This window comes from Hordeum vulgare, chromosome 1H, assembly GCF_904849725.1.
Source record: "Hordeum vulgare subsp. vulgare chromosome 1H, MorexV3_pseudomolecules_assembly, whole genome shotgun sequence".
NCBI classification, from domain to species: Eukaryota; Viridiplantae; Streptophyta; class Magnoliopsida; order Poales; family Poaceae; genus Hordeum; species Hordeum vulgare.
The window spans coordinates 412,735,726-412,760,950 of NC_058518.1; the positions used below are offsets into that span (position 1 = coordinate 412,735,726).

At 44.2% G+C, this 25,225-nt stretch overlaps 2 protein-coding genes across 3 annotated transcripts; one reads left to right on the top strand and one right to left on the bottom strand.

Annotated features, from left to right (window-relative positions):
• The first annotated feature begins 215 nt into the window (after nt 1-215).
• On the top strand, nt 216-3,698 carry LOC123441279 (dehydration-responsive element-binding protein 2B-like). Of its 2 annotated transcripts, XM_045117765.1 has the most exons (4): nt 216-452; nt 1,531-1,583; nt 1,693-1,780; nt 2,414-3,698. In XM_045117765.1, exons 1-4 carry the CDS (start codon nt 361-363, stop codon nt 3,426-3,428), a joined length of 1,248 nt encoding a protein of 415 aa, XP_044973700.1. In that variant the 5' UTR covers nt 216-360; the 3' UTR covers nt 3,429-3,698. The 2 variants fall into 2 exon arrangements, with proteins under 2 accessions (XP_044973700.1, XP_044973707.1); XM_045117772.1 differs by lacking the exons at nt 1,531-1,583; nt 1,693-1,780.
• Nucleotides 3,699-5,785: 2,087 nt separating this feature from the next.
• Nucleotides 5,786-11,186, bottom strand: LOC123441268 (sorting nexin 2B-like). The gene is made up of 5 exons (XM_045117756.1): nt 10,095-11,186; nt 7,748-7,957; nt 7,400-7,660; nt 6,509-6,595; nt 5,786-6,159 (listed from the first exon to the last, which is right to left on the bottom strand). The coding sequence occupies exons 1-5, from the start codon at nt 11,037-11,039 to the stop codon at nt 6,064-6,066; spliced, it is 1,599 nt and encodes a 532-aa protein (XP_044973691.1). The 5' UTR covers nt 11,040-11,186; the 3' UTR covers nt 5,786-6,063.
• Between the last annotated feature and the right edge of the window lie 14,039 nt (nt 11,187-25,225).

The window sequence follows — 25,225 nt, forward strand, 5'->3', positions numbered from 1 at the left end:
GAGTTTCCTTCGGCACCAAGTCTCGGGAAGTTTCTCCGCACCACGGCACTGCTGACGTCACCCCCCTTTCTCTCACCCCCACGCGCCGCGCCCACGTGGACCGAGTCGCCGACAAGTGGGCCCCGTCCCGCGCGCGAGTGACCTAGATAATTCCGTGAGGCGGGCGCACGGAGCGTCCCGACCCGGGCTATAAATAGGCGCCGCGGCGTGAGCCCCTAGGGTTTCCGACTTTTCTTTCTCCCCTCCCCCACGCCTCTCTCTCTCTCTCTCTCCCCCCTTAACGAAGTCGACACGGCGAAGAACACGGGCGGCGCGATTGCGAGCTCTAGATACCTCGACCCGGTCCGGATCGGGCCGGCCATGACGGTAGATCGGAAGGGTGCCCAGGCGGCGGCGGCGGCGGCGGCGGCCACTTCTGCGCCCTTCGAGATCCCGGCGCTCCAGCCTGGAAGGTGAGATCTTCTGTCCGGTACCTGCTACTTTCTTTCTAGGGTTTGTTCTGGGGATTCCGAATCAGTGGGGGATACGGATCCGGAAGTGTTTAATTTGTTGCTGGTCGATCTATTTCGTTGTCTGTAGTTGGGGTTCGGTGGTCGAGTTTGTGGTACTTGGCCGGTCTGGTTGCTTGTGCTGTAGGAATTTGGGGATTATGGTCTCTGTTAATGGTGATCTTGCAATTGGGAGTTACTTTCTAGTTCCAATTTTTCATGAGTCCCCGATTGGGCCGAACTGGTTCCTGCCGTGAGGGATCTGTCTTGTGTTGAAATCAGAGTAAATCCTGGAAATTGGTGGTGCCTGAGTACTTAGGTTGATACTAGCTGTTACATGTTGACACAACAGTATGTTTGGGGGAAGGATCGCAAGTTAGTTAATTTATTTTGGGCAAAGACCTGGCAGAATATGTGCAGGTTAAGCTTTACTTAACTATTATATCAGATCAAGCATTGCTTCAGTCAGTACTATCTCCACAGAAACGTTTCTCATAGGAACGGTTTCTTTCCTGGATTAGTAGCCATGTTTATGGTGCCTAGCATAAAATTTGTTAACTTCAGTCAGTACCATCTCCACAGAAACGTTTGTACAATGTTTATGTAGCCTGGCACAAAATTTGTTGGTCAATACCATCTCCACAGGGAAGTTTGTATTAATATATTTCTCCTTGGGACCTGCTTTTTTCCTGGATTAAGAGTGATCTTTATGTTCATAAAAGTTGTTAATCTCAGTCAGTACTAAGTTGGCTGGACCTATCTAACTTGTTCCGTTGTTGCATCCTGTCGTCAAATTGTGGTCTTCTTTGTCAGTATTGCTAGTTTATCCAGTCAGTGTTATGTCTTTTTTGTCAGTTTTGCTAGTTTATCCAGTCCTTGATATGTCTTGTTTGTCAGTTTTGCTACTTTATCCAGTCTCTGCTATTTCTTGTTTGTCAGTTCTGCTTATTTATGTAGTCCCTATGTCTTGTTTGTCAGTTTTGTTAGTTTATCCAGTCTCTGATATGTCTTGTCCTGTTTGTCTTTTCTTTTCGGTAACTAGAACTTGTGGAGCAGAGGAAAGTACCCGGAGTCATGTTCTCGTCGAACCAATAGGTATGATGCTTTGATCACTACTGTAAACAAGCATGAACTATGACTGAGATGGGTACCTCGCGATTGACTCTGAAGAAGCCAGCAGAAATAACTGTTTGTGTTTCAGCAGGAAGCAGTGATCTTCTCTGTAATGAATATGCACTCTTGGCGCAGCAAAACCCCAAGGGAGATGCGCTGCCTGTGGCATCTATTCTGCGGTGTGTTTAACCGTTCTATGTCTGGCTGCTCTATCTATTATAGAGCATGTGAGCTATGACTTGAGTTCCAGCCAACCTTTGGACCGTTTTGCCTTGTCAATATAATAGTTGGTTTTATAAGTGGCTGCTATTGAACCGAGGGCTTGCTGTTGAACTGTGAGCTTGCTGTTGGTTGATGGTATCACTTTCTGTGGATGTGGTCTCATTTAAACTGACTCTACGTGCTGTTGAACAGTTCCGTAGTGGCGAATTTTGCCATGCCCTTTCTTTATTTATTAGTCTTCAGTGTCAGGGTCGAAGTTAGGTCTCTTGTCTTGTTTGTGTTTTTGTAACTTGTTACCTAACATGTTTAGGGTTAGAAGCCGATTAGTAGTAGTTTGTCTGGAGATGGTTTGTCTATAAATGAATATTATATGCCCCTCTTGTGTGTTCATCAGTTACAGTGGAGATGGTACTGTTTATACACAGTTTGTAACAGTTCGGTGTTTGAACTAAATGTTTCTGTGTGGAGATGATCACTTTTATGTGTTCCGATTGTAGTTCTTTTGGTTGATTGTACCTTGTACCTGAATTGGGTGAGGAAAAACTAGAGAGAATATGGTACTAACTGCTACTCTGCTATTTGTTCTACAGGAAAAAGCGACCTCGGAGGTCACGTGATGGCCCTAATTCCGTCTCTGAGACGATCAAGCGATGGAAAGAAGTGAACCAACAACTTGAGCATGATCCACAGGGTGCAAAGCGGGCCAGGAAGCCACCTGCAAAGGGTTCAAAGAAGGGCTGCATGCAAGGGAAAGGAGGCCCTGAGAATACACAATGTGGATTCCGTGGGGTAAGGCAACGAACTTGGGGGAAGTGGGTTGCTGAAATTCGGGAGCCAAATCGGGTCAGCAGGCTCTGGTTGGGGACGTTCCCTACTGCTGAAGTTGCTGCTCAAGCTTATGATGAAGCAGCCAGAGCAATGTATGGCCCGCTGGCTCGTACCAACTTCCCTGTGCAGGATGCACAAGCTGCTCCTGCTGTGGCTGTACCAGTGGCAACCGAAGGTGTAGTACGTGGTTCTTCAGCATCATGCGAGTCGACTACAACATCCAACCACTCCGACGTTGCTTCTTCCTCGCATAATAAGCAACTACAAATTCAAGCTCCTGAGATTTCCTCTCGGTCAGATTTGCTGGAGTCCACCCAGTCAGTTGAGTACAGCCAACAACAGTCTGTTCCTGATGCTGTCTCAAGCATTGCAATGAGCACATCTGAAGAGGATGTTTATGAGCCATTGGAGCCTATCTCCAATTTGCCGGATGGGGAAGCAGACTGTTTTGATATTGAAGAACTATTGAAACTGATAGAAGCCGACCCAGTGGAAGTTGACCCGGTGACTGTGGGCTCCTGGAACGAATTCCAGGATGCTGGGGCCAACGCTAGGGGCTCTTGGAACGAATTCCAGTGTGGGGTCTCCTGGAACGCCAACGCTGGCATGGAGATGGGCCAACAGGAACCTCTGTACCTGGATGGCTTGGACCAAGGCATGTTGGAGGGCATGCTGCATTCTGATTATCCTTTCCCAGTGTGGATATCAGAGGATCGGCCAATGCACAACCCTGCCTTCCATGATGCTGAGATGAGCGAGTTCTTTGAGGGGTTGTGATTCCTACTGGCCGCCTTGCTCATGGCGTTTGGTCGGCTTCCCCCTCGGCGTCCGCTGCTGCGTTTCAATGAAGAAGAGGTCTTCCAATGAAGAAGAGGTGGACCGGATTGGATTCCTTTGCAGAACTAATAAGCTCCTAAGCTAGTTTTTTGTGCTTCGTTTGTAGTTCTGTTGGCATGGGGACCCTTCTCTGTTTGGTGTTTCTTTTGATAAGAAACCTTATTGTGCATCACGATCTTTGGAAGTGGAATAAGAAAAATGTGAAATGCATTGATGTCTCCAATTTTTTTATTTTTTTGCTGCCTTAGTAAATTCCTGTCTGATTATAATCTACCAACTTAACGTCGTTAATACTGTTTAGCATCCTCTGTTGAGTATTTTGAAGACCTTTCAGGTCAAAGCCCCAAATTTTGTATACAAACCGTGCCGTACAATGTCGTAACTTAAAAACAAGGACTACACGTGATAAGTCCTGATACCAACTGAACTTCTCAAAAAAAGAAAAAACAACAACGGCTGATATTTCCATGGTCAGCAAATATAAATTCGTATTCAGGACGTGCAAATTGGACGTTTTATTGTACCAATATATACTTGCTGACCATGGAAAGATAATTTACTGTTTTTTTCTTTTTATATGAGAATAGGAGGTTGACTTGGTAGAAATGGCAATTCCCTATTCTTTTTCTTTTGGCTGAACTTTTTTCCAACTAAATTCGCATCTTTGTATGGTCTAAAGTTATCGTAAGAAACCATTCAATTCGTCATGGGTAAATACTGATCGGAATTTATACACGCCTTTAGTCCCAAACAAGTTTGGGATAGTATAGAGCTGAGATCCGAATTTATCAATGCTTTTAGTTTCAAACAAGTTAAAATAGGTTAGAGCTGAAGCTCATAGGACTCCTTTAAGAGTGTAACAGTTTATTTTTAACAAACTCTACCCCGATCTCTTCTGATGCTATTTGTAAAGTTTTTTGTTCTCTTTAATTAGTATTACCCTAGCTTTCTCTCGTAATTTTTGGGATTTACCATTTCTAAATTATCAACTTTTTAGTTTCAAACAAGTTACGATAAGCTAGAGTTGAAACCCATAAGACTCCTTTGTAACAAACTCTATTCTTAGCTTAAGTAATGAAGGAGGCAATTCTTTTGTTTATGTTTAAAAAAATTGGTCAATTTCGATCTCTTTTGCGTTATTAGTCGTCGGATGCCGATCTAACGCCCCGCATCCTCGCCGCATGGTCAGTAGTTATTTCCTAAAACGACGCTCGAGTTGCGGAAACTTTCGCTTTGTTGCAAGAAATAAACTTTGGATCCGTTAATTCCTAAAACAATGGTCGAGTTTCAGAAACAATTTGCTTGCTGCAGATTTTTTTTTTCTTCGTCTTTCTGTAACATAGATATTTTTATGGAAGAATTTTTTACAACAAAGATCGAGTTTCAGGAATTTTTGCAACGAAAGTCACGTTGCAGAAGCACTACCCAGCCGGGATCCATGCTCAACGGAGAGTCGGGCACGCGGGCTGGCCTCGGGATCCGACCACGGGAGGCGGCGTGGTCCCGTTGCTTGCCGGGCTGGAGAGGAGGCGGCCGGCGAGCTCTTGGCTTGCTCCGGTGGAAGTCGTCGTCGCCACGTCTGGGGAGGGTTCCCTCCTTCTGCGGTCAACTATTTTCAAGCTGCAGGAACGTCCTGAAACAATGGAATTGTTTTAGAAAAACGGTCACGGCTCGTCCGCTCGGCATGGCAAACAAAGGAGGCGGTGGACACGAGAGCAGGATCAGTCGGCTGGAAGGTAACTTTTCCCTATTAGTAAAGTTTTTTTCTCTTTAATCGTTTTTACCCTAGCTCTGTCTGGTAACATTTAGGATTTATCATTTCTAAATTTAAAACAATAATGAAGAGCCTCTTCATCGCTTTAATAAAATTTAAAAAATAACAGTTTTGTTAAAATATATCTAAATTCTATGTCGTGGATCTTATGTGAAGATTCGTGGGTATTTGTGTGTGTGTGTGTGTTTGATTGAGTCATTTAGATGCGTAATACGACACATCTAGATGTGAACCCTAAACAAACACAAAAAATGAACACAAATGCTGTATCAGGAAGAAGCAATACAATAACCTTTAAAAAAATGAACATATTCTTTTTCAAAAGTTTGCATCATTGATTAATGATTATAAGAGAGTTGTCAAACTAATTTACGACAAACTGAGCAACTTATGTGGATTACTCGAAACTATGGCTCTACTAGACTAAAACGTCAAAGCAAAAACACCCAATATGGAGCTACTGCAAACCCCGTAACACTGGTCACAATAACAACAGTGAAACCCCCACCGATCCGCTAAAACATAACACCAAACGGAACCGCTAAAACATAAGAACTCTTCAACAATCTACAAACCACACCGTATATAATCTAACCTACAAAATAATAAAATTCAACAAATGTTTCGGCCAAGTACAGAACCTGAAGACGTAACGGAGACAGGGAAATAGATGGGTACATTCCAGACAATGGCAAAGCGATGCGACAGATAACCGAAAAACAAATTGAATTTAGGTTCATCTTCTATTTGGAACGCATCCTAAATTACATTGTACATACATGTACCCCAACAAAACACAGGCTAATATGTCACGTCATCCGATGATCTTCGAGCATATCCGCTAGTCTCCTCGGCGACCGTCTCCCAACCATCGACGATCTTCTCTGCATATGAAGCCTGTGTACATGCCAAGCAGATGTTTTCTGTCAGTAACAGGTAACAAAATGAACGCTGCACATGGTAACCACTGGACAAAATACGCACAGATGTATCTGAGTTGGCTAAAAATTTGACTGTTATAGTTCCAGTGTGTTTTCATTCATGGTATAATGATTCTGTGAGACTACTCCGGTGAACGAATAAAGGCCAAGGCTTCTCGAAAGATTAGTTCCATGTAATAATCAATTATCTAAGCACTGAGGAAGATACAGAGCAATGTCATGTATATAGACTCCTAAAAAGGTTTTGCAACTACGTCCGATGGCAAAAAAGAACTAATGCAATGTTTGGACATCTGAAATAATACCTGGCTTGTAACATATCCTTTCAGCATCTCCAGGAAATCTTCTCTCCTTTCTCTATCTAATCTGCTGAGTTCAATTTTGTTATTTTCCTGCATACAGAGTAACCATGATGTAAGATATCTGGCAAAATTTTGAAACAGCATACACTGCTCACTGCACCAAAGCAAGTGTTCCTCCAGAAGAGAAAGTACAGAACAGTAAAAAAACACTCCCTTACAAAATACAACAAGCTTATTGAGGCAATTTTGAGTGATGCGGAGCTACTGCTGCACTATTTACTATTCGCCACCTACGCCAACAAGTAGCCTCTGCTTGGAACAAGATAATTATCCACATTTCTTTGTGCATTCCAGTGAATTCCCTGGTCACAAATGATCTTCGAGGGAACTATTGCAGTGGTTGTGGATTATGATTCATGCAAACAGGTAAATAAAAATTATTCATGGCGTGCTGACAAATATTAGAAATAATTCTACAGGGTACACATTGTGGAGTAACTCCTGCAGGTACCAAACATGAGCAAAATTTTGGCACACCTGGTTAGATTTACATGTGTTACATGGTCTATAAAGAAAAACACAGGAAACACCATAAAATGGCTTTACAGCAGAGAGACAAGTAATCTCCTACCAATATAAAACATCGCAACTGGCTTAACTAGAACTTCAACACAAACTAGTAGAATGTATCTATTTCAAAGCTGAGCTAACCATTGCAGGAAACTAATTCCTTATGAAGCAAAGAAACTAATGGTATCTATCATCACACTTTTATGAGCTAAAGGTGGTGATGCTTGCACATCCACTGGACCTGACATGCTCATTGCTAGTTATGAAAGCATCCAAACAGTTTTTCATTAACGTGCAGCACTTAGCAAAGTACATGTCAGTTACCTTGATTCTCTCATATTCCCTTAACGCGCAGCACTTAGCATCTTCAGTAGCTCTTATTGTTTCTCTCAGCTCATGAACTTTCCTTAGCCTAGTTCTATCACCACCAAATACTTTCGATGATGCAGCTTCGAGTTTCTCAATCTTTGATTGTAATGATGCAAGGTCTGACATAAGCGTTTGAACAGTCAATAATGCACTAGCCCGATCAGAAAATGCAGTATGGACAGACAGCATTATCCCCAAATGTTCATGCAAAGTATCCTGCAAAAAAGAAACGAGACATGTAATATGATTACTCAAAAGCCAGGAGAGGCTATAAAAACACAATTTGAGGATTTGAAATAATACCAGATATTTAACAGTTTGTGTATTCAGATCTCGACATGTCCTGCTAGCTTTGACAGCTGCCGTGGCTATACGTTTGCTGTCAACAGCTCTTATCCTCTGAGATTCATACATTGCCTCCTCAGTCTCAAACTTCGTAAGTTTGACGAATGCCAATCCAAGAGCACCCATTGTCTCACCCATATCTTGCTGAGCCTTGACAAGTGCTTCTGCCTATGGAGAAGATACAAACAAAATTAACTCACAAACAATTATTAAAACTACCTTCATACACACCAGGTGCATACTACCGAAGTACCAATACTTGCTCAAGACTCAAGAGCTCCCACAAGAGCTCCCACCAAAACATTTTTGCGCACTTTTTAGCATGACTTGACCTTTTTTATGTTCAATCACCCATCAATTATTTGCTTCATGCTACCAGGTACACCACAATCTTATAACTACCAGAAGGTGGATTCTGGGCTCAACTGACATGATCGTTCCCCTCCAGTGTCTAAACATTGGTGCAAATCTTGAATCAAATGGGAAATTTCCCCCAAAACCAGACTCTTGACGCATGAGAATAAGAAACCAAAAAAAGACTGCACGTTGGAGATCCACACAATAAATCATAAATGGCCATTACAGATAAAAAATGTATAGATCACTTCAGAAATATATTAGTACAAGTTGACTGCAGTGAAGTGACACTAAAAACAAGGATTTCGCTACTACCTCACCCCTGGTACTTCTCTATTTTATAGGTGAAGTGTCAAATCCAGCATTCGAACTAACAGCAACATCATAGCTTCCATACGATACCCTATCAATCTCATCCGCCATACAATTATTGTGCTACAGCACTACATACATTGGTGGTGTATATGGGTCATGATTTAATTAGTAAGCAGGTGGTATCTGAAGCAGAATATAATAACAAGGATCAAAGTAGGCCCACAATGATACCCGAAAAATGGATCCCAACCATAATGGTCGCTGGGGTGGTGTATATGGCTTACCCTCGCTAAACCCAGAAAAACATAGTGATGTGCTCTCATTTTCACCAGCCGGTCGCAAAGGGAAGAAAGCAAACATTTGTCTAGTCGACTGAACCAGCTTTAAGTAAAGTCATAAATATGCAAAAGCATTGAACCTTTTTTTATAGAATTGAACATTTTGCATAGAACAAACAATATGCAAGCTGACACGCGACTCTTATTCACACTCATGTTTGGCCGGCAAGAGCTGTAAACATGTACCTTGTAAGATAACAGACATCTGTGGCTAGCTGATTATCCGGGCATAAGGCACAAATGAGACTAAAACTTGCAGGCTGTCACTTCTCTGTGTAATCAAGCATGGAGGTCAAGAGGCAGAGGCACCTTATTTTCACACAAAAAAGTTGTGATTCATTACCACCAATAGCTATCCGAATGTGTGATAATTATTTAAGATGTGTCTTTTCTTCCCTTTCCATATCTTCTTCGTCCATCGACTCCCATAACTTAAGAGCTAAAACTGCATGTAATAACCTTACTAATACGACAAAAACACGTCTTCATTAACATGTAGCCTTAATAATACGGCAAAAACACGATTCCGTCAAATGCTTCCCTACATAGCCCACCCACTTGCTTCCAAACTCTCCACAGCTCAGCATTTGGATGAGGTGGAGGATGGCGAGTTAGGATTTTTATTCCCTGAATGAGGTAGCTTCTATCTCGCATGAGATACACGATACTGAGCAAACAACTACTCCCTCCGTTCCTAAATATAAGTCTTCATAGAGATTTTACTAGAAGACTACATACGGAGCAAAATGAGTGAATCTACACTCTAAAGCATGTCTATATACATCCGTATGTGGTCTCCTAGTAGGAACTTTAAAAAGACTTATATTCAGGAACGGAGGGAGTACATGTCAAAGTAGAGGATTTTTGTACCTATCTTCGTGTACGTAATATCTCCCAATCCCGATGACAAACAGATTGAGAAACTGAAGAATTAAGAAACAACCTAAGTATAAAACCTTATTGGAGAGGTCGTTCCATTAGATGACCTGCACATTCTACCTCCCTTAAATAAAACTGGATACACACCATTTCAGATGCTCTTAGTGGTACAAGGCATTATGATTCTTGATAAAGTGACCAATGATGATACCAGTTTAAGGTGTAGTACCCTCTTAGCACAAGAGAAATATTACTTGCAGGAACGATGTTGCAAGCATATGATCATTGCGTCGTAAGATTGTAACTTTTGTCTTCAAAATGTACAATGACTTGTAGTAATGTGTTGGTGGTGTATGATCGAGACCATGCAGTTCAGCAGCGTGCTTATATATTAAGAAAGATGTCCGGAAAATTACCTGCTGCGATGCGCTACTGAGCTGCTGCTCCCAATCCTGCATCTTCTGCTTCTTCTGCAGGAACTCCTTGTCCTCCTCCACCAGTGGTGGCCTCACGCCACCCCAGTCGGTCACCATCGACTGCTTCAGCTCCTTAAATATCCGCAGCAGGTCCCTCCCGCCCTTGGCCGGCTGAACCACGTCCTGTGGCGGGGCCACCGCCTCCTCCCCAAGCAGCTGCCTTGGCAGCCGCGCTGCGCCATCGAGCATGCGCGAGGCAACGTCAGTGCTGCTCGGCAGCGGCATCTTGCCCTCGGCCTGCAGGAACACGCGCAGCTCGTCGCTGGCCCCGATCGCGGGGTGCTCGGCGAGACGCCACAGGTACCTCTCAAGAGCTGCGCGGCGCTGGGCCACGAACTCGTCGCGCTGCATGACCTGGCTCTCGACGGTGTTCTTGTCTGGGCGGGGGGGCACGAAGTTGCCGCGGAAAGACTCCGCGAGGCGGTCGGCGAGGGTGACGAAGTCGCGGAAGCGGCGGCGGACGGAGTGGCGGCGGTGGTCGCCGCGACGGGCGCTGGTGACGAGGTAGGAGATGTAGGTGGGGCCGGATCCGGGGACGAGGGAGGTGGCGGCGGCCTCGGCCTCGGTCTCCGGGTCGGAGACGGCGATGTAGGAGTACTCGGACGTGGCGGCGCGCGCGGATCTCGGGGAGGCGGAGGAGGAGGCGGAGGCGGAGCGCGGGGAGGAGGCGGCGACGTCGGCGTAGGAGGGAGGGTCGACGAAGGAGGAGGAGGCGCGGGAGAGGGGGAAGGCGGCGGGGGTGGGAGGGGAGGGGGGCGAGGAGGTGGAGAGGAGGGGGTCGAAGGTGGAGGCCACGGAGGCGTAGTCGGAGGCGGCGGCGAGGGGCAGCGTCTCCATGTCGCCGTCGCCGTCGGCGGCGCCGGCGGGCGGCGAGGAAGACATCATGGCAAGGGTTACGGCGGGGCGAGCGCGCGGGTGCCGGAGAGTGGAGGGCGTGGGGATGGGGGTGCGGCGAGGACGAAGGTTCCGGCGGTTTGTTGCGGTGGGGTTACCGCGTGGTTGGGTTGGGACACGGGAGGACACGCTCACGTGGCCCCGTCGTGGCGGGTGCGAACTGCGAGCTGGGGTTACCGTGCACGCAAGCAAAAGCAAAAGGGGTGATCTGCGCCGGCGCGCCGGCCCAGATTTTGGGCTTCGTCCGCATCGTTGGATCCGTATGTAACATTTTCGTCCCTATGCAGTAAAATTTTGATGTCATGCAACAAATTTTTTTAACGGTTGCAAAAAAATAAAATTTGTAGCAAAAAAAATATCTACATGATCGTAGCAAAAAAACAAGCTGATGGTACGTGATAGCAAAAGTCAAACGCCGGTTGTAATAAAAATTTACGTGACGTGTATGCAACTTTTTAGTGAACGGTTGCAGCAAAACATGATGCCGGTTGTAGCAAAAATTAACATGGTTGTAGCAAAAAGTAAAAAACATCGATTGTAACAAAAAATCCGACGAACTAGAGTTGCAACCAAACGTATATGCAGCTTTTTTACTGAGACAAAATATAGTAAAAAACGCTTGCAGCAAAAATGCCGCAAGTTGCAACATATTTAGACGAAAAATGTTGCATCCATTGACCGTAGAAGCGCGCGGATGGCAAAAATGTTACAAGGGCCCACACGCGCCAGGGGGCGACCGGCGCGTCGGTTCGGCCGGCACGCGGGTGGAAAACGATTCCCAAGCAAAACAGAACCGCATTGAATCTCATTTTAATTACTCCTTCCGTTCCTAAATATAAGTCATTCTAGAGGTTTCACTAGAGAACTACATACAGATGTATATAGACGTATTTTAACGTATATATTCACTTATTTTGCTTTGTATGTAGTCCTCTAGTAAAATCTCTTAAAAGACTTATATTAAGGAACGGAGGGAGTATTTTATTTAAAAACGATGTACTATACCAAATAAAACTCTACTTGGTAGTACTCGCTTCATTCCTAAATACGAAGTACCTCTCCTTTCCTAAATATAAATCTTTTAATAGGTTCCACTAGGTGGCTACATACGGATGTATATGTTGGAAATATGCCCTAGAGGCAATAATAAATTAGTTATTATTATATTTCTTAGTTCATGATAATCGTTTATTATCCATGCTATAATTGTATTGATTGGAAACACAATACTTGTGTGGATACATAGACAAAACACTGTCCCTAGTAAGCCTCTAGTTGACTAGCTCGTTGATCAAAGATGGTCAAGGTTTCCTGGCCATAGGCAAGTGTTGTCACTTGATAACGGGATCACATCATTAGGAGAATCATGTGATGGACTAGACCCAAACTAATAGACGTAGCATGTTGATCGTGTCATTTTGTTGCTACTGTTTTCTGCGTGTCAAGTATTTATTCCTATGACCATGAGATCATATAACTCACTGACACCGGAGGAATGCTTTGTGTGTATCAAACGTCGCAACGTAACTGGGTGACTATAAAGATGCTCTACAGGTATCTCCGAAGGTGTTAGTTGAGTTAGTATGGATCAAGACTGGGATTTGTCACTCCGTGTGACGGAGAGGTATCTCGGGGCCCACTCGGTAATACAACATCACACATAAGCCTTGCAAGCAATGTAACTTAGTGTAAGTTGCGGGATCTTGTATTACGGAACGAGTAAAGAGACTTGCCGGTAAACGAGGTTGAAATAGGTATACGGATACTGACGATCGAATCTCGGGCAAGTAACATACCGAAGGACAAAGGGAATGACATACGGGATTATACGAATCCTTGGCACTGAGGTTCAAACGATAAGATCTTCGTAGAATATGTAGGATCCAATATGGGCATCCAGGTCCCGCTATTGGATATTGACCGAGGAGTCTCTCGGGTCATGTCTACATAGTTCTCGAACCCGCAGGGTCTGCACACTTAAGGTTCGACGATGTTTTATGCGTATTTGAGTTATATGGTTGGTTACCGAATGTTGTTCGGAGTCCCGGATGGGATCACGGACGTCACGAGGGTTTCCGGAATGGTCCGGAGACGAAGATTGATATATAGGATGACCTCATTTGGTTACCGGAAAGTTTCCGGGCATTACCGGAAAAGTTTCGGGCTCATCGGTAGTGTACCGGGAGTGCCGGGAGGGGTGCCGGGGACCATCGGGAGGGGTGTCACGCCCCAAGGGGTCTCATGGGCTATGGGAAGAGATAAACCAGCCCCTAGTGGGCTGGAATAAGTTCCCACTAAGGCCCATAAGGTTTGAGAAGGAAAAAACACAAGGTGGAAAGAGTTTCCAAGTGGGAAGGTGGAATCCTACTCCAAGTAGGATTGGAGTAGGACTCCTCCACCTCCAATTTCGGCCAAACCTTTGGGTTTTGAGGCTGCCTCCTCCCCTCCCTCCCACCTATATATACGGAGGTTTTAGGGCTGATTTGAGACGACTTTCTCACGGCTGCCCGACCACATACCTCCATAGTTTTTCCTCTAGATAACGTTTCTGCGGAGCTCGGGCGGAGCCCTGCTGAGACAAGATCATCACCAACCTCCGGAGCGCCGTCACGCTGCCGGAGAACTCTTCTACCTCTCCGTCTCTCTTGCTGGATCAAGAAGGCCGAGATCATCGTCGAGCTGTACGTGTGCTGAACGCGGAGGTGCCGTCCGTTCGGTGCTAGATCGTGGGACTGATCGCGGGATTGTTCGCGGGGCGGATCGAGGGACGTGAGGACGTTCCACTACATCAACCGCGATCTCTAATCGCTTCTGCTGTACGATCTACAAGGGTACGTAGATCGCTCATCCCCTCTCGTAGATGAACATCACCATGATAGGTCTTCGTGCGCGTAGGAAAATTTTTGTTTCCCATGCGACGTTCCCCAACAGTGGCATCATGAGCTAGGTTCATGCGTAGATGTCTTCTCGAGTAGAACACAAAAGGTTTTGTGGGCGGTGATGTGCGTTTTGCTGCCCTCCTTAGTCTTTTCTTGATTCCGCGGTATTGTTGGATTGAAGCGGCTTGGACCGACATTACTCGTACGCTTACGAGAGACTGGTTTCATCGTTACGAGTAACCCCCTTTGCTCAAAGATGACTGGCAAGTGACGGTTTCTCCAACTTTAGTTGAATCGGATTTGACCAAGGAGGTCCTTGGATGAGGTTAAATAGCAACTCATATATCTCCGTTGTGGTGTTTGCGTAAGTAAGATGCGATCCTACTAGATACCCCCGGTCACCACGTAAAACTTGCAACAACAAAATTAGAGGACGTCTAACTTGTTTTTGCAGGGTATGCCTGTGATGTGATATGGCCAACAATGTGATGTCATATATTGGATGTATGAGATGATCATGTTGTAATAGAAATATCGACTTGCACGTCGATGGTACGGCAACCGGCAGGAGCCATAGGGTTGTCTTTATAACTAACGTTTGTGCTTGCAGATGCGTTTACTATTTTGCTAGGACGTAGCTTTAGTAGTAATAGCATGAGTAGCACGACAACCCCGATGGCGACACGTTGATGGAGATCATGATGATGGAAATCATGGTGTGACGCCGGTGACAAGAAGATCGTGCCGGTGTTTTGGTGATGGAGATCAAGAAGCACGTGATGATGGCCATATCATGTCACTTATGAATTGCATGTGATGTTAATCCTTTTATGCACCTTATTTTGCTTAGAACGACGGTAGCATTATGAGGTGATCTCTCACTAAAATTTCAAGACGAAATTGTGTTCTCCCCGACTGTGCACCGTTGCTACAGTTCTTCGTTTCGAGACACCACGTGATGATCGGGTGTGATAGACTCAACGTTCACATACAACGGGTGCAAAACAGTTGCGCACGCGGAACACTCGGGTTAAGCTTGACGAGCCTAGCATGTGCAGACATGGCCTCGGAACACATGAGACCGAAAGGTCGAGCATGAATTGTATAGTTGATATGATTAGCATAGAGATGCTTACCACTGAAACTATTCTCGACTCACGTGACGATCGGACTTGAGATAGTGGATTTGGATCATGTACCACTCAAATGACTAGAGAGATGTACTTTTTGAGTGGGAGTTCTTAAGTAATATGATTAATTGAACTAATTGTCATGAACATAGTCTAATGGTATTTGCGAATTACGATGTAGCTTGCGCTATAGCTCTACTGTTTTTATATGTTCCTAGAGAAAATTTAGTTGAAAGTTGATAGTAGCAAACTTTGCAGACTGAGTCTGTAAAACCGAGGATTGTCCTCGTTGCTGCACAGAAGGCTTATGTCCTTAATGCACCACTCGGTGTGCTGCACCTCGAGCGTCGTCTGTGGATGCTGTGAACATCCGACATACACGTTTCTGATTACTACACAATAGTTCAGTGCAAGATACTTAATGGCTTAGAAGCAAGGCGCCGAAAACGTTGTAAAACGTCACGGAACATAAGTGATGTTCTAAAGAGATGAAATTGTGATTTCATTCTTGTGCCCTTGTTAAGAGGTACGAGACCTCCGACAAGATTCTTTGTCCACAAAGCACAGGAGAAAAGGCTCAATCGTTGAGCATGTGCTCAGATTGTCTGAGTACGACAATCGCTTGAATCAAGTGGGAGTTAATCTTCCAGATGAGATAGTGATAGTTCTCCAAAGTCACTGCCACCAAGCTGTGAGAGCTTCGTGATGAACTATAACATATCAAGGATACATACAATGATCCTTGAGCGATTCGCGATGTTTGACACTCCGAAAGTAGAAATCAAGAAGGAGCATCAATAGTTGATGGTTTGTAAAACCACTAAGTTTCAAGAAAGGCAAGGGCTAGAAGGGATACTTCGTGAAACGGCAAAACAGTTGCTGCACTAATGAAGAGACCCAATATTAAACCCAAACCCGAGACTAAGTGCTTCCGTAATAAGGGGAACAATCACTGAGGCGGAGCAACTCAAGATACTTGGTAGATAAGATGGCTGGCAAAAGTCGAAAGAAGTGTATTTGATATACATGATGTTGATGTGTACTTTACTAGTACTCCTAGTAGCACGAGGGTATTGGATACCGGTTCAGTTGCTAAGTGATTAGTGACGCGAAATGAAACCTACGGCATAAACGGAGACTAGCTAAAGGCGAGGTGACGATACGTGTTGGAAGTGTTTCCAAGATTGATATGATCAAACGTCGCACGCTCCCTCTATCATCGGGATTGGTGTTAAACCTAAATAATTGTTATTTCGTGCTTGCGTTAAACATGAACATGATTGGATCGTGTTTATTGCAATACGATTATTCATTTAAAGAGAATAATGGTTACTCATTTTCTTGAATAATCACCTTCAATGGTTTATTGAATCTCGATCGTAGTGTTACACATGTTCATGATATTGGTGCCAAAAGATACGAGTTGATGATGATAGTACCACTTACTTGTGGCACTGCCGCTTAAGTCATGTTAGTATAAATTGCATGAAGAGGCTCCATGCTGATGGATCTTTGTACTCACCTGATTTCGAATCACTAGTGACATGCAAATCATACCACATGAGCAAGGCCTTGTTTTCATTGAGATGAAATAAGATAGTAACTTGTTGAAAGTGATACATTTTGATGTATGCAGTCCAATGGGTGCTGAGGCACGTAGTGGATATCATTATGTTCTTACTTCACTGACGATTTGAGTAGATACAGGAGTATTTACTTAATGAATCACAAGTCTGAAATGTTGAAAAGTTCAATTCCGTTTCAGAGTGAAGTTCGTCGTAACAAGAGGATAAACTGTCTACGATATGATCATGGAAATGAATATCTGAGTTATGAGTTTTGGTACGCAGTTAAGACAATGTGGAAATTGTTTCGCAGTTCATGCCACCTGGAACATCATAGTGTGATGATGTGTCTGAACGTCATAGCCACGCACTATTTGGTATGGTGCATACTATGATGTCTCTTATCGAATTACCACTATCGTTTATGGGTTATGCATTAGAGACAACCGCACTCACTTTAAATAGGGCACCGCGTATTTCCGTTGAGATGACACAGTATAGACTGAGGTTTAGAGAAATTTAAACTGTCGTTTCTTGAAAGTTTGGGGCTTCGACACTTATGTGAAAAAGTTTCAGTCTGATAAGCTCGAATCCAAAGCGGATAAATGCATCTTCATAGGATATCCAAAACAGTTGGGTACATCTCCTATCTCAGATCCGAAAGCAAAGTGTTTGTTTCTAGAAACGGATCCTTTCTCGAGGAAAGGTTTCTCTCGAAAGAATTGAGTGGGAGGGTAGTAGAACTTGATGAGGTTATTGAACCATCACTTCAACCAGTGTGTAGCAGGGTGCAGGAAGTTGTTCCTATGGCGCCTACACCAATTGAAGTGGAAGCAGATGATGGTGATCATCAAGCATCGGATCAAGTTACTACAAGCCTCGTAGGTTGACAAGGTCGCATACTACTACAGAGTGGTACGGTAACCCTGTCTTGGAGGTCATGTTGTTGAGCAACAGTGAACCTACGAGTTATGGAGAAAGCGATGGTGGGCCCAGATTCTGACAAATGGCTGGAAGCCATGAAATCCGAGAGAGGATCCATGTATAAAACAAAGTGTAGACTTTGAAAGAACTACTTGATGGTCATAAGACTATTGAGTAAAGATGGATCTTTAAAAGAAGACAGACGATGATGGTGATAAGTCACTATTAAGAAAAGCTCGACTTGTCGCAAAGATGTTTTCGACAAGATCAAACAGTTGACTATGATGAGACTTTCTCACTCGTAGCGATGCTAAAGGTCTGTTGGAATTATGTTAGTTGTTGATGCATTATTTATGAAATATTGCACGTAGGATGTCAAAACATTGTTTTCTCGACGGTTTCCTTGAGCAAACATTGTATGTGATACAACCAGAAGGTTTTGACGATCCTAAAGATACTAACAAGTATGCAAGCTCCAGTGATCCTTCAATGGACTGGTGCAAGCATCTCGGAGTTGGAATATACACTTTGATGAGATGATCAAAGATTTTGGGTTTGTACAAGGTTTATGAGAAACTTGTATTTCCAAAGAAGTGAGTGGGAGCACTATAGAATTTCTGATAGGTATATGTGGTTGACATATTGTGGATCAGAAGTAATGTAGAATTTCTGTAAAGCATACAAGGTTGTTTGAAAGAAGTTTTCAAAGGAGTACCTGGATTACGCTACTTAAACGTTGAGCATCAAAGATCTATGGAGATAGATCGAAAGCGCTTAATAGAAGTTTCAACAAGATGCATGCCTTGACAAGTTTTTGAAAGAGTTCAAAATAGACCAGCAAAGAAGGAGTTCTTGGTTGCGTTGTGAGGTGTGAATTTGAGTAAGACTCAAAACCCGACCATGGCAGAATAAAGAGAATAGACGAAGGTCGTCTTCTATGCCTTAGCCGTAGAATCTAAAGTATGCCATACTGTGTACCGCACCTGAAGTGTGCCTTGACTCAAAGTATGTTGAGAGGTACAAAGAGTGATCCATGATTGAATCACTAGCAGCGGTCGAAATTTATCCTTAGTAACTAATGGACTAAGGAATTTTTCTCGATTATGGAGGTGGTTAAAGAGTTCGTCGTAAAGGGTTACGTCGATGCAAGCTTTGACACTAATCCGAATAACTATGAGTAGTGAAACGGATTCGTATAGTAGAGTAGATATTTGGAGTATTTCCGAATAGCACGTAGTAGCAGCATCTATAAGATGACATAAAGATTTGTAAAGAACGCACGGATCTGAAAGTTTCAGAACCGTTGACTAAAACCTCTCTCACGAGCAAGACGTGATCAGACCCCATAACTATATGGGTGTTGGATTCGTTGGAATCACATGGTGATGTGAACTAGATTATTGACTCTAGTGCAAGTGGGAGACTGTTGGAAATATGCCCTAGAGGCAATAATAAATTAGTTATTATTATATTTCTTAGTTCATGATAATCGTTTATTATCCATGCTATAATTGTATTGATTGGAAACACAATACTTGTGTGGATACATAGACAAAACACTGTCCCTAGTAAGCCTCTAGTTGACTAGCTCGTTGATCAAAGATGGTCAAGGTTTCCTGGCCATAGGCAAGTGTTGTCACTTGATAACGGGATCACATCATTAGGAGAATCATGTGATGGACTAGACCCAAACTAATAGACGTAGCATGTTGATCGTGTCATTTTGTTGCTACTGTTTTCTGCGTGTCAAGTATTTATTCCTATGACCATGAGATCATATAACTCACTGACACCGGAGGAATGCTTTGTGTGTATCAAACGTCGCAACGTAACTGGGTGACTATAAAGATGCTCTACAGGTATCTCCGAAGGTGTTAGTTGAGTTAGTATGGATCAAGACTGGGATTTGTCACTCCGTGTGACGGAGAGGTATCTCGGGGCCCACTCGGTAATACAACATCACACATAAGCCTTGCAAGCAATGTAACTTAGTGTAAGTTGCGGGATCTTGTATTACGGAACGAGTAAAGAGACTTGCCGGTAAACGAGGTTGAAATAGGTATACGGATACTGACGATCGAATCTCGGGCAAGTAACATACCGAAGGACAAAGGGAATGACATACGGGATTATACGAATCCTTGGCACTGAGGTTCAAACGATAAGATCTTCGTAGAATATGTAGGATCCAATATGGGCATCCAGGTCCCGCTATTGGATATTGACCGAGGAGTCTCTCGGGTCATGTCTACATAGTTCTCGAACCCGCAGGGTCTGCACACTTAAGGTTCGACGATGTTTTATGCGTATTTGAGTTATATGGTTGGTTACCGAATGTTGTTCGGAGTCCCGGATGGGATCACGGACGTCACGAGGGTTTCCGGAATGGTCCGGAGACGAAGATTGATATATAGGATGACCTCATTTGGTTACCGGAAAGTTTCCGGGCATTACCGGAAAAGTTTCGGGCTCATCGGTAGTGTACCGGGAGTGCCGGGAGGGGTGCCGGGGACCATCGGGAGGGGTGTCACGCCCCAAGGGGTCTCATGGGCTATGGGAAGAGATAAACCAGCCCCTAGTGGGCTGGAATAAGTTCCCACTAAGGCCCATAAGGTTTGAGAAGGAAAAAACACAAGGTGGAAAGAGTTTCCAAGTGGGAAGGTGGAATCCTACTCCAAGTAGGATTGGAGTAGGACTCCTCCACCTCCAATTTCGGCCAAACCTTTGGGTTTTGAGGCTGCCTCCTCCCCTCCCTCCCACCTATATATACGGAGGTTTTAGGGCTGATTTGAGACGACTTTCTCACGGCTGCCCGACCACATACCTCCATAGTTTTTCCTCTAGATAACGTTTCTGCGGAGCTCGGGCGGAGCCCTGCTGAGACAAGATCATCACCAACCTCCGGAGCGCCGTCACGCTGCCGGAGAACTCTTCTACCTCTCCGTCTCTCTTGCTGGATCAAGAAGGCCGAGATCATCGTCGAGCTGTACGTGTGCTGAACGCGGAGGTGCCGTCCGTTCGGTGCTAGATCGTGGGACTGATCGCGGGATTGTTCGCGGGGCGGATCGAGGGACGTGAGGACGTTCCACTACATCAACCGCGATCTCTAATCGCTTCTGCTGTACGATCTACAAGGGTACGTAGATCGCTCATCCCCTCTCGTAGATGAACATCACCATGATAGGTCTTCGTGCGCGTAGGAAAATTTTTGTTTCCCATGCGACGTTCCCCAACAGTATATATCTATATACTTTAGAGTATACATTCACTCATTCTGCTTCGTATGTAGTCTTGTAGTGAAATCTCTAAAAAGACTTATATTTAAAAAGGATGAAGTATAAGTCTTGCAAAACTCTTTAAATCAGGCGGCTGATTTCTTCTTTCGTAAACCGCCTTCTGTGCATTCCACGTGGCCTGTGTGGCCCTCCCACCATTCCCCCAACCTTATCTCTTTACGAGTTCTCTCCTTCGCACGTCTCTCTCTTTCATCTCTGTAGCGATGAAGATTCTTCTTTCATCTCGTTCTGCACGAGCACCGTCTATCGCTCCTTGCTGCAACGCAACAGTTGCCGGCGGCGGTCGTGCTCCAACGCAACACTACCCGCGGTCGTCCCTGCTGCAATGCAACACTCGCTGAGGGCTGCCCGTGCTCCAACGCAACACTCACCGGCGGTCGTCCCTGATGCAACGCAACACTCGCCGACGGATGCCCATGCTCCAATGCAGCAGTCGCCGGCGGCGACCGTGCTCCAATGCAACACTCGTCGACGGCCACCCCTGCGGCAACGCGACACTCGTCGCGAACAGCCCGTGCTTCAATGTGACGGTCGTCGGCGGCGGCCGTGCTCCAACGCAACACTCGTCGGCGGTCTCCCCTGTTGCAAGGCGACACTCGTCGCGAACAACCCGTGCTTCAATGCGACACTCGTTGGGGATGCAATGAAGCGTCCCCCGCGGCTGCAATGAAGCGTAGTTGGGATTGTAGGCTGTGATGGAGCTCCGTCGGTGCTGCATTGGAGCGTCGCCGACGCTGCAACGAAGCTTCGACGGCGTCGGCGATGTTGCATTGCAACTTTTGTCTCATCGTTGAGGGTTGCAATGAAGGTTCGTCAGAGGTGCCATCGGAGCTGCGCTATATGTTTTTCATGGATAGCACTCGGAGGCTCTCGGTAATGCACAGATCGGCGGTCCATCAAGGCCTGATCGTACGGCTGACTAGCCGGATGATTCCTCATGATTTCTCTAAGAAATCAACCGGTAGATTTGTAGCAGCCGCCATAAGTCTTTTTAGAGATTCCATAAAGAAACTGCATACGAAGCAAAAATAAATGAATCTATATTCAAAAGTGTGTCTATATACATTCGTATATAGTCCTTTAATGGAACCTCTAAAAAGATTTATATTTATGAACGGAGAGAGTAGTATGAAGAGATGATACCCGTCCGATTATTTCTATCAAACTGTTCACAGTGTTCCCTACAAAATAAAAGATTGTTCACAATGTATAAAGAGATTATTTATCACAAAAATTGAGATTATTTATTTCTTAATAAATGAATCATTGGAAGACAACCGATGCATGATTGCGATCTACATGTACTTGGTATCCTATTATAAGGATGGCCATGGTGGGAGTATGGTATCTAGTAGTTCCTCCGTCATAGTTTAGAAGACACTATTAAATTTACGTGTATTTTCATAATAGACAATGTTTAAGACGCATTGCATTTATTCCTACTAGCTAATTAGTACTCTCTTGTACTACTTCTATATGCATGCATAGTCTGAATGCTTTTTTTAGCCCATCTTACAACCAATCAATAATCACCCAGGTTCTAGAGAATTTCCAAGCACATCTTCTAAACCGTGATGGAGGAAGTATTATATACTTGGGACTAGCAAACATGCTTATGTGACAAATAGTTAAAGAAGAGAGAGAGGGTTAGAGTAACATAGGTAGATATTGTATCATGTTAAATGCTATGCTATTATGTGTCATGCATATCAATAAATAAGATTATCTATGATAATACTAGTTTATGATACTATGCACTATGAAGGTAGTATCATACAATAGTATCATATGCATGATACTACTATATGTTACCCCCCATTATGAGGAGTCTAATGAATTTGTGAAATCCGACTTCCTCCGGTTTTTCTGCTACCATTCTTCGCTTATCTTTAAATGCACTTTCAGCTAAGTACTCATCATTGTTTATGAAAATTGAAACATTTGTTATGTCCTCATCATTGTTTCATCGTGTTTCATTTATTTTATTTCATGGAACCATGCATATTGATCTTTGAATGCCATATTGATAAGTGGGGGTTAAGACAATACATTTTATGTCCTCATCATCATTTTGTAGTTAGTTATTTATTTATTTTATTTCATGAAACCATGAGTATTTTGAGTTGTAGTGTATCATTATCGATAATCTAATGTGCTTCACTTGTAGTAAAACTACTAGTGCACGATGAGAAGGCTATCAGAAATAACAACACGGTAGGAATGTAAAAGAGACATGAAATTATTGAGAAAAAGTCTACACAAAAAATGGGACGACAATACAAGAATGGTGATAAGGTGTGAAGGAGGTTGACCTGTAAGGTGGTTAGAGATGTGACATGTATGTTAATGACCTTTGGCTTTGAGGCTAATGAACGACGAAATGGATAACTCTCATGTCTCTCCACCTCCCGCATGGAGTGAAGTCCAATCAGAGCACCATCATGGCCTCGATTTACCTGGGCATGCATCATGAATGAGCACTCCTTCATTTTGTATTCTTCATCTATCCTCCGCCCCCTCAATGCAACCTCTCTCGACTGCTACCTCTTCGCTTCCCCTTCCTTGGTTCCCCTTCTCCTCTTTTCACAACACCATCATGCCGTTTTATATAGATATGGTGCGACAGTCATTGACGATATTAGGTGATATATTACAATATCAACATAAAAAAGATGGTGCAACAAGGTAGGGAAAAATCATTAAGATGAGTTTAAGAACATTGTAAAAGTAAAAGGGTGGAAAGAAAGGGCAGCCAAACATATACATTCAATCATTCGGTCATAAACACTCAAATCGAGGCTTGACATACATATTATGGAAGACACAATGCAAAATAGTAACTGAAAAGTATATGGAATATTATCTCTCGGTCACCTTAGAAATGATTATTTCCCATTCGTCATTCATTGTTCGGTCAAGGTCTCATCAATTCGTGCACTTGCACAAATCTTAATATTTGAATTAAATAATTATTAACGTCAATTATTTTCAATCATTTGAAGAACAATGAAAGTGTAATAGTCATTCCCCAATTGCACATGACAACACAACAAATGCGTGAAAAGAAACACAAATTTAAAAATCATGTAAAGTTGAACATGAGAATCGTGAGCATGGTTTTACAATGATGAATCTGTTAAAAAACACACGATATAATTAATGGCATACACACATACCATCACATGGACACATTCATACAACATCTACTAAAGACCAAAGCGTGATCTTTTGTGGGTTGTGGTACAACTGCACTTCTAACTATCCACCACAATGTTAGATCTCATGCTATAACTGTTGGGGAACGTTGCATGGGAAACAAAAATTTTCCTACGCACACGTAATACCTATCAATGGTGATGATCATCTACGAGAGGGAGATTGGATCTACGTACCCTTGTAGATCGCTAAGCAGAAGCGTTAAGAAACGCGGTTGATGTAGTGGAACGTCCTCACGTCCCTCGATCTGCCCCGCGAACCGTCCCACGAACCGTCCCACGATCCGCTCCGATCTAGTGCCGAACGGACGGCACCTCCGCGTCCAGCACACGTACAGCTCGATGACGATCTCCACCTTCTTGATCCAGCAAGAGGGGGTGGAGAGGTAGAAGAGTTCTCCGGCAGCGTGACGGCGCGCCGGTGGTGGTGATGATCTACTCCGACAGGGCTTCGCCTAAGCTCCGCAGAAATACGATTTAGAGGAAAAAGTGTGTGGTATAGGGTCGAACAGCACGTGGCAAAGTTGTGTCTCAAAAAACCCTCAATACCTCTAGTATATATAGGAGGGAGGGAGGGGAGGAGGCAGCCTCAAACCATCAAGGTTTGGCCGAAATTGGAGGTGGAGGAGTCCTACTCCAATCCTACTTGGAGTAGGATTCCACCTTCCCACTTGAAAACTCATTCCACCTTGTGTTTTTTCCTTCTCAAACCTTATGGGCCTTAGTGGGAACTTATTCTAGCCCACTAGGGGCTGGTTTATCTCTTCCCATAGCCCATGAGACCCCTTGGGGCGTGACACCACTCCCGATGGTCCCCGACACCCCTCCCGGCACTCCCGGTACACTACCGATGAGCCCGAAACTTTTCCGGTGACCAAAACAGGACTTCCTATATATCAATCTTTACCTCCGGATCATTCCGGAGCTCCCCGTGAGGTCCTGGATCTCATCCGGGACTCCGAACAACTTTCTGTTACTAACACCTATAACTCAACTATACCGAAACGTCACCGAACCTTAAGTGTGCAGACCCTGCGGGTTCGAGAACTATGCAGACAGGACCCGAGACACTCCTTGGTCAATATCCAACAGCGGGACCTAGATGCCCATATTGGATCCTACATATTCTCCGAAGATCTTATCGGTTGAACCTCAGTGCTAAGGATTC

What these genes read in the sequence shown, in the direction of transcription:
- LOC123441279 (XM_045117765.1), top strand. Translation starts at nt 361, where the DNA reads ATGACGGTAGATCGGAAGGGTGCCCAGGCGGCGGCGGCGGCGGCGGCG. An exon ending in TGTTCTCGTCGAACCAATAG is followed by an intron (nt 1,584 to 1,692) that starts GTATGATGCTTT and finishes GTGTTTCAGCAG; the next exon opens with GAAGCAGTGATCTTCTCTGT. An exon ending in CCTGTGGCATCTATTCTGCG is followed by an intron (nt 1,781 to 2,413) that starts GTGTGTTTAACC and finishes TTTGTTCTACAG; the next exon opens with GAAAAAGCGACCTCGGAGGT.
- LOC123441268 (XM_045117756.1), bottom strand. Translation starts at nt 11,039, where the DNA reads ATGATGTCTTCCTCGCCGCCCGCCGGCGCCGCCGACGGCGACGGCGAC. An exon ending in TCAGTAGCGCATCGCAGCAG is followed by an intron (nt 7,958 to 10,094) that starts GTAATTTTCCGG and finishes TCTTCTCCATAG; the next exon opens with GCAGAAGCACTTGTCAAGGC. An exon ending in CACAAACTGTTAAATATCTG is followed by an intron (nt 7,661 to 7,747) that starts GTATTATTTCAA and finishes TCTTTTTTGCAG; the next exon opens with GATACTTTGCATGAACATTT.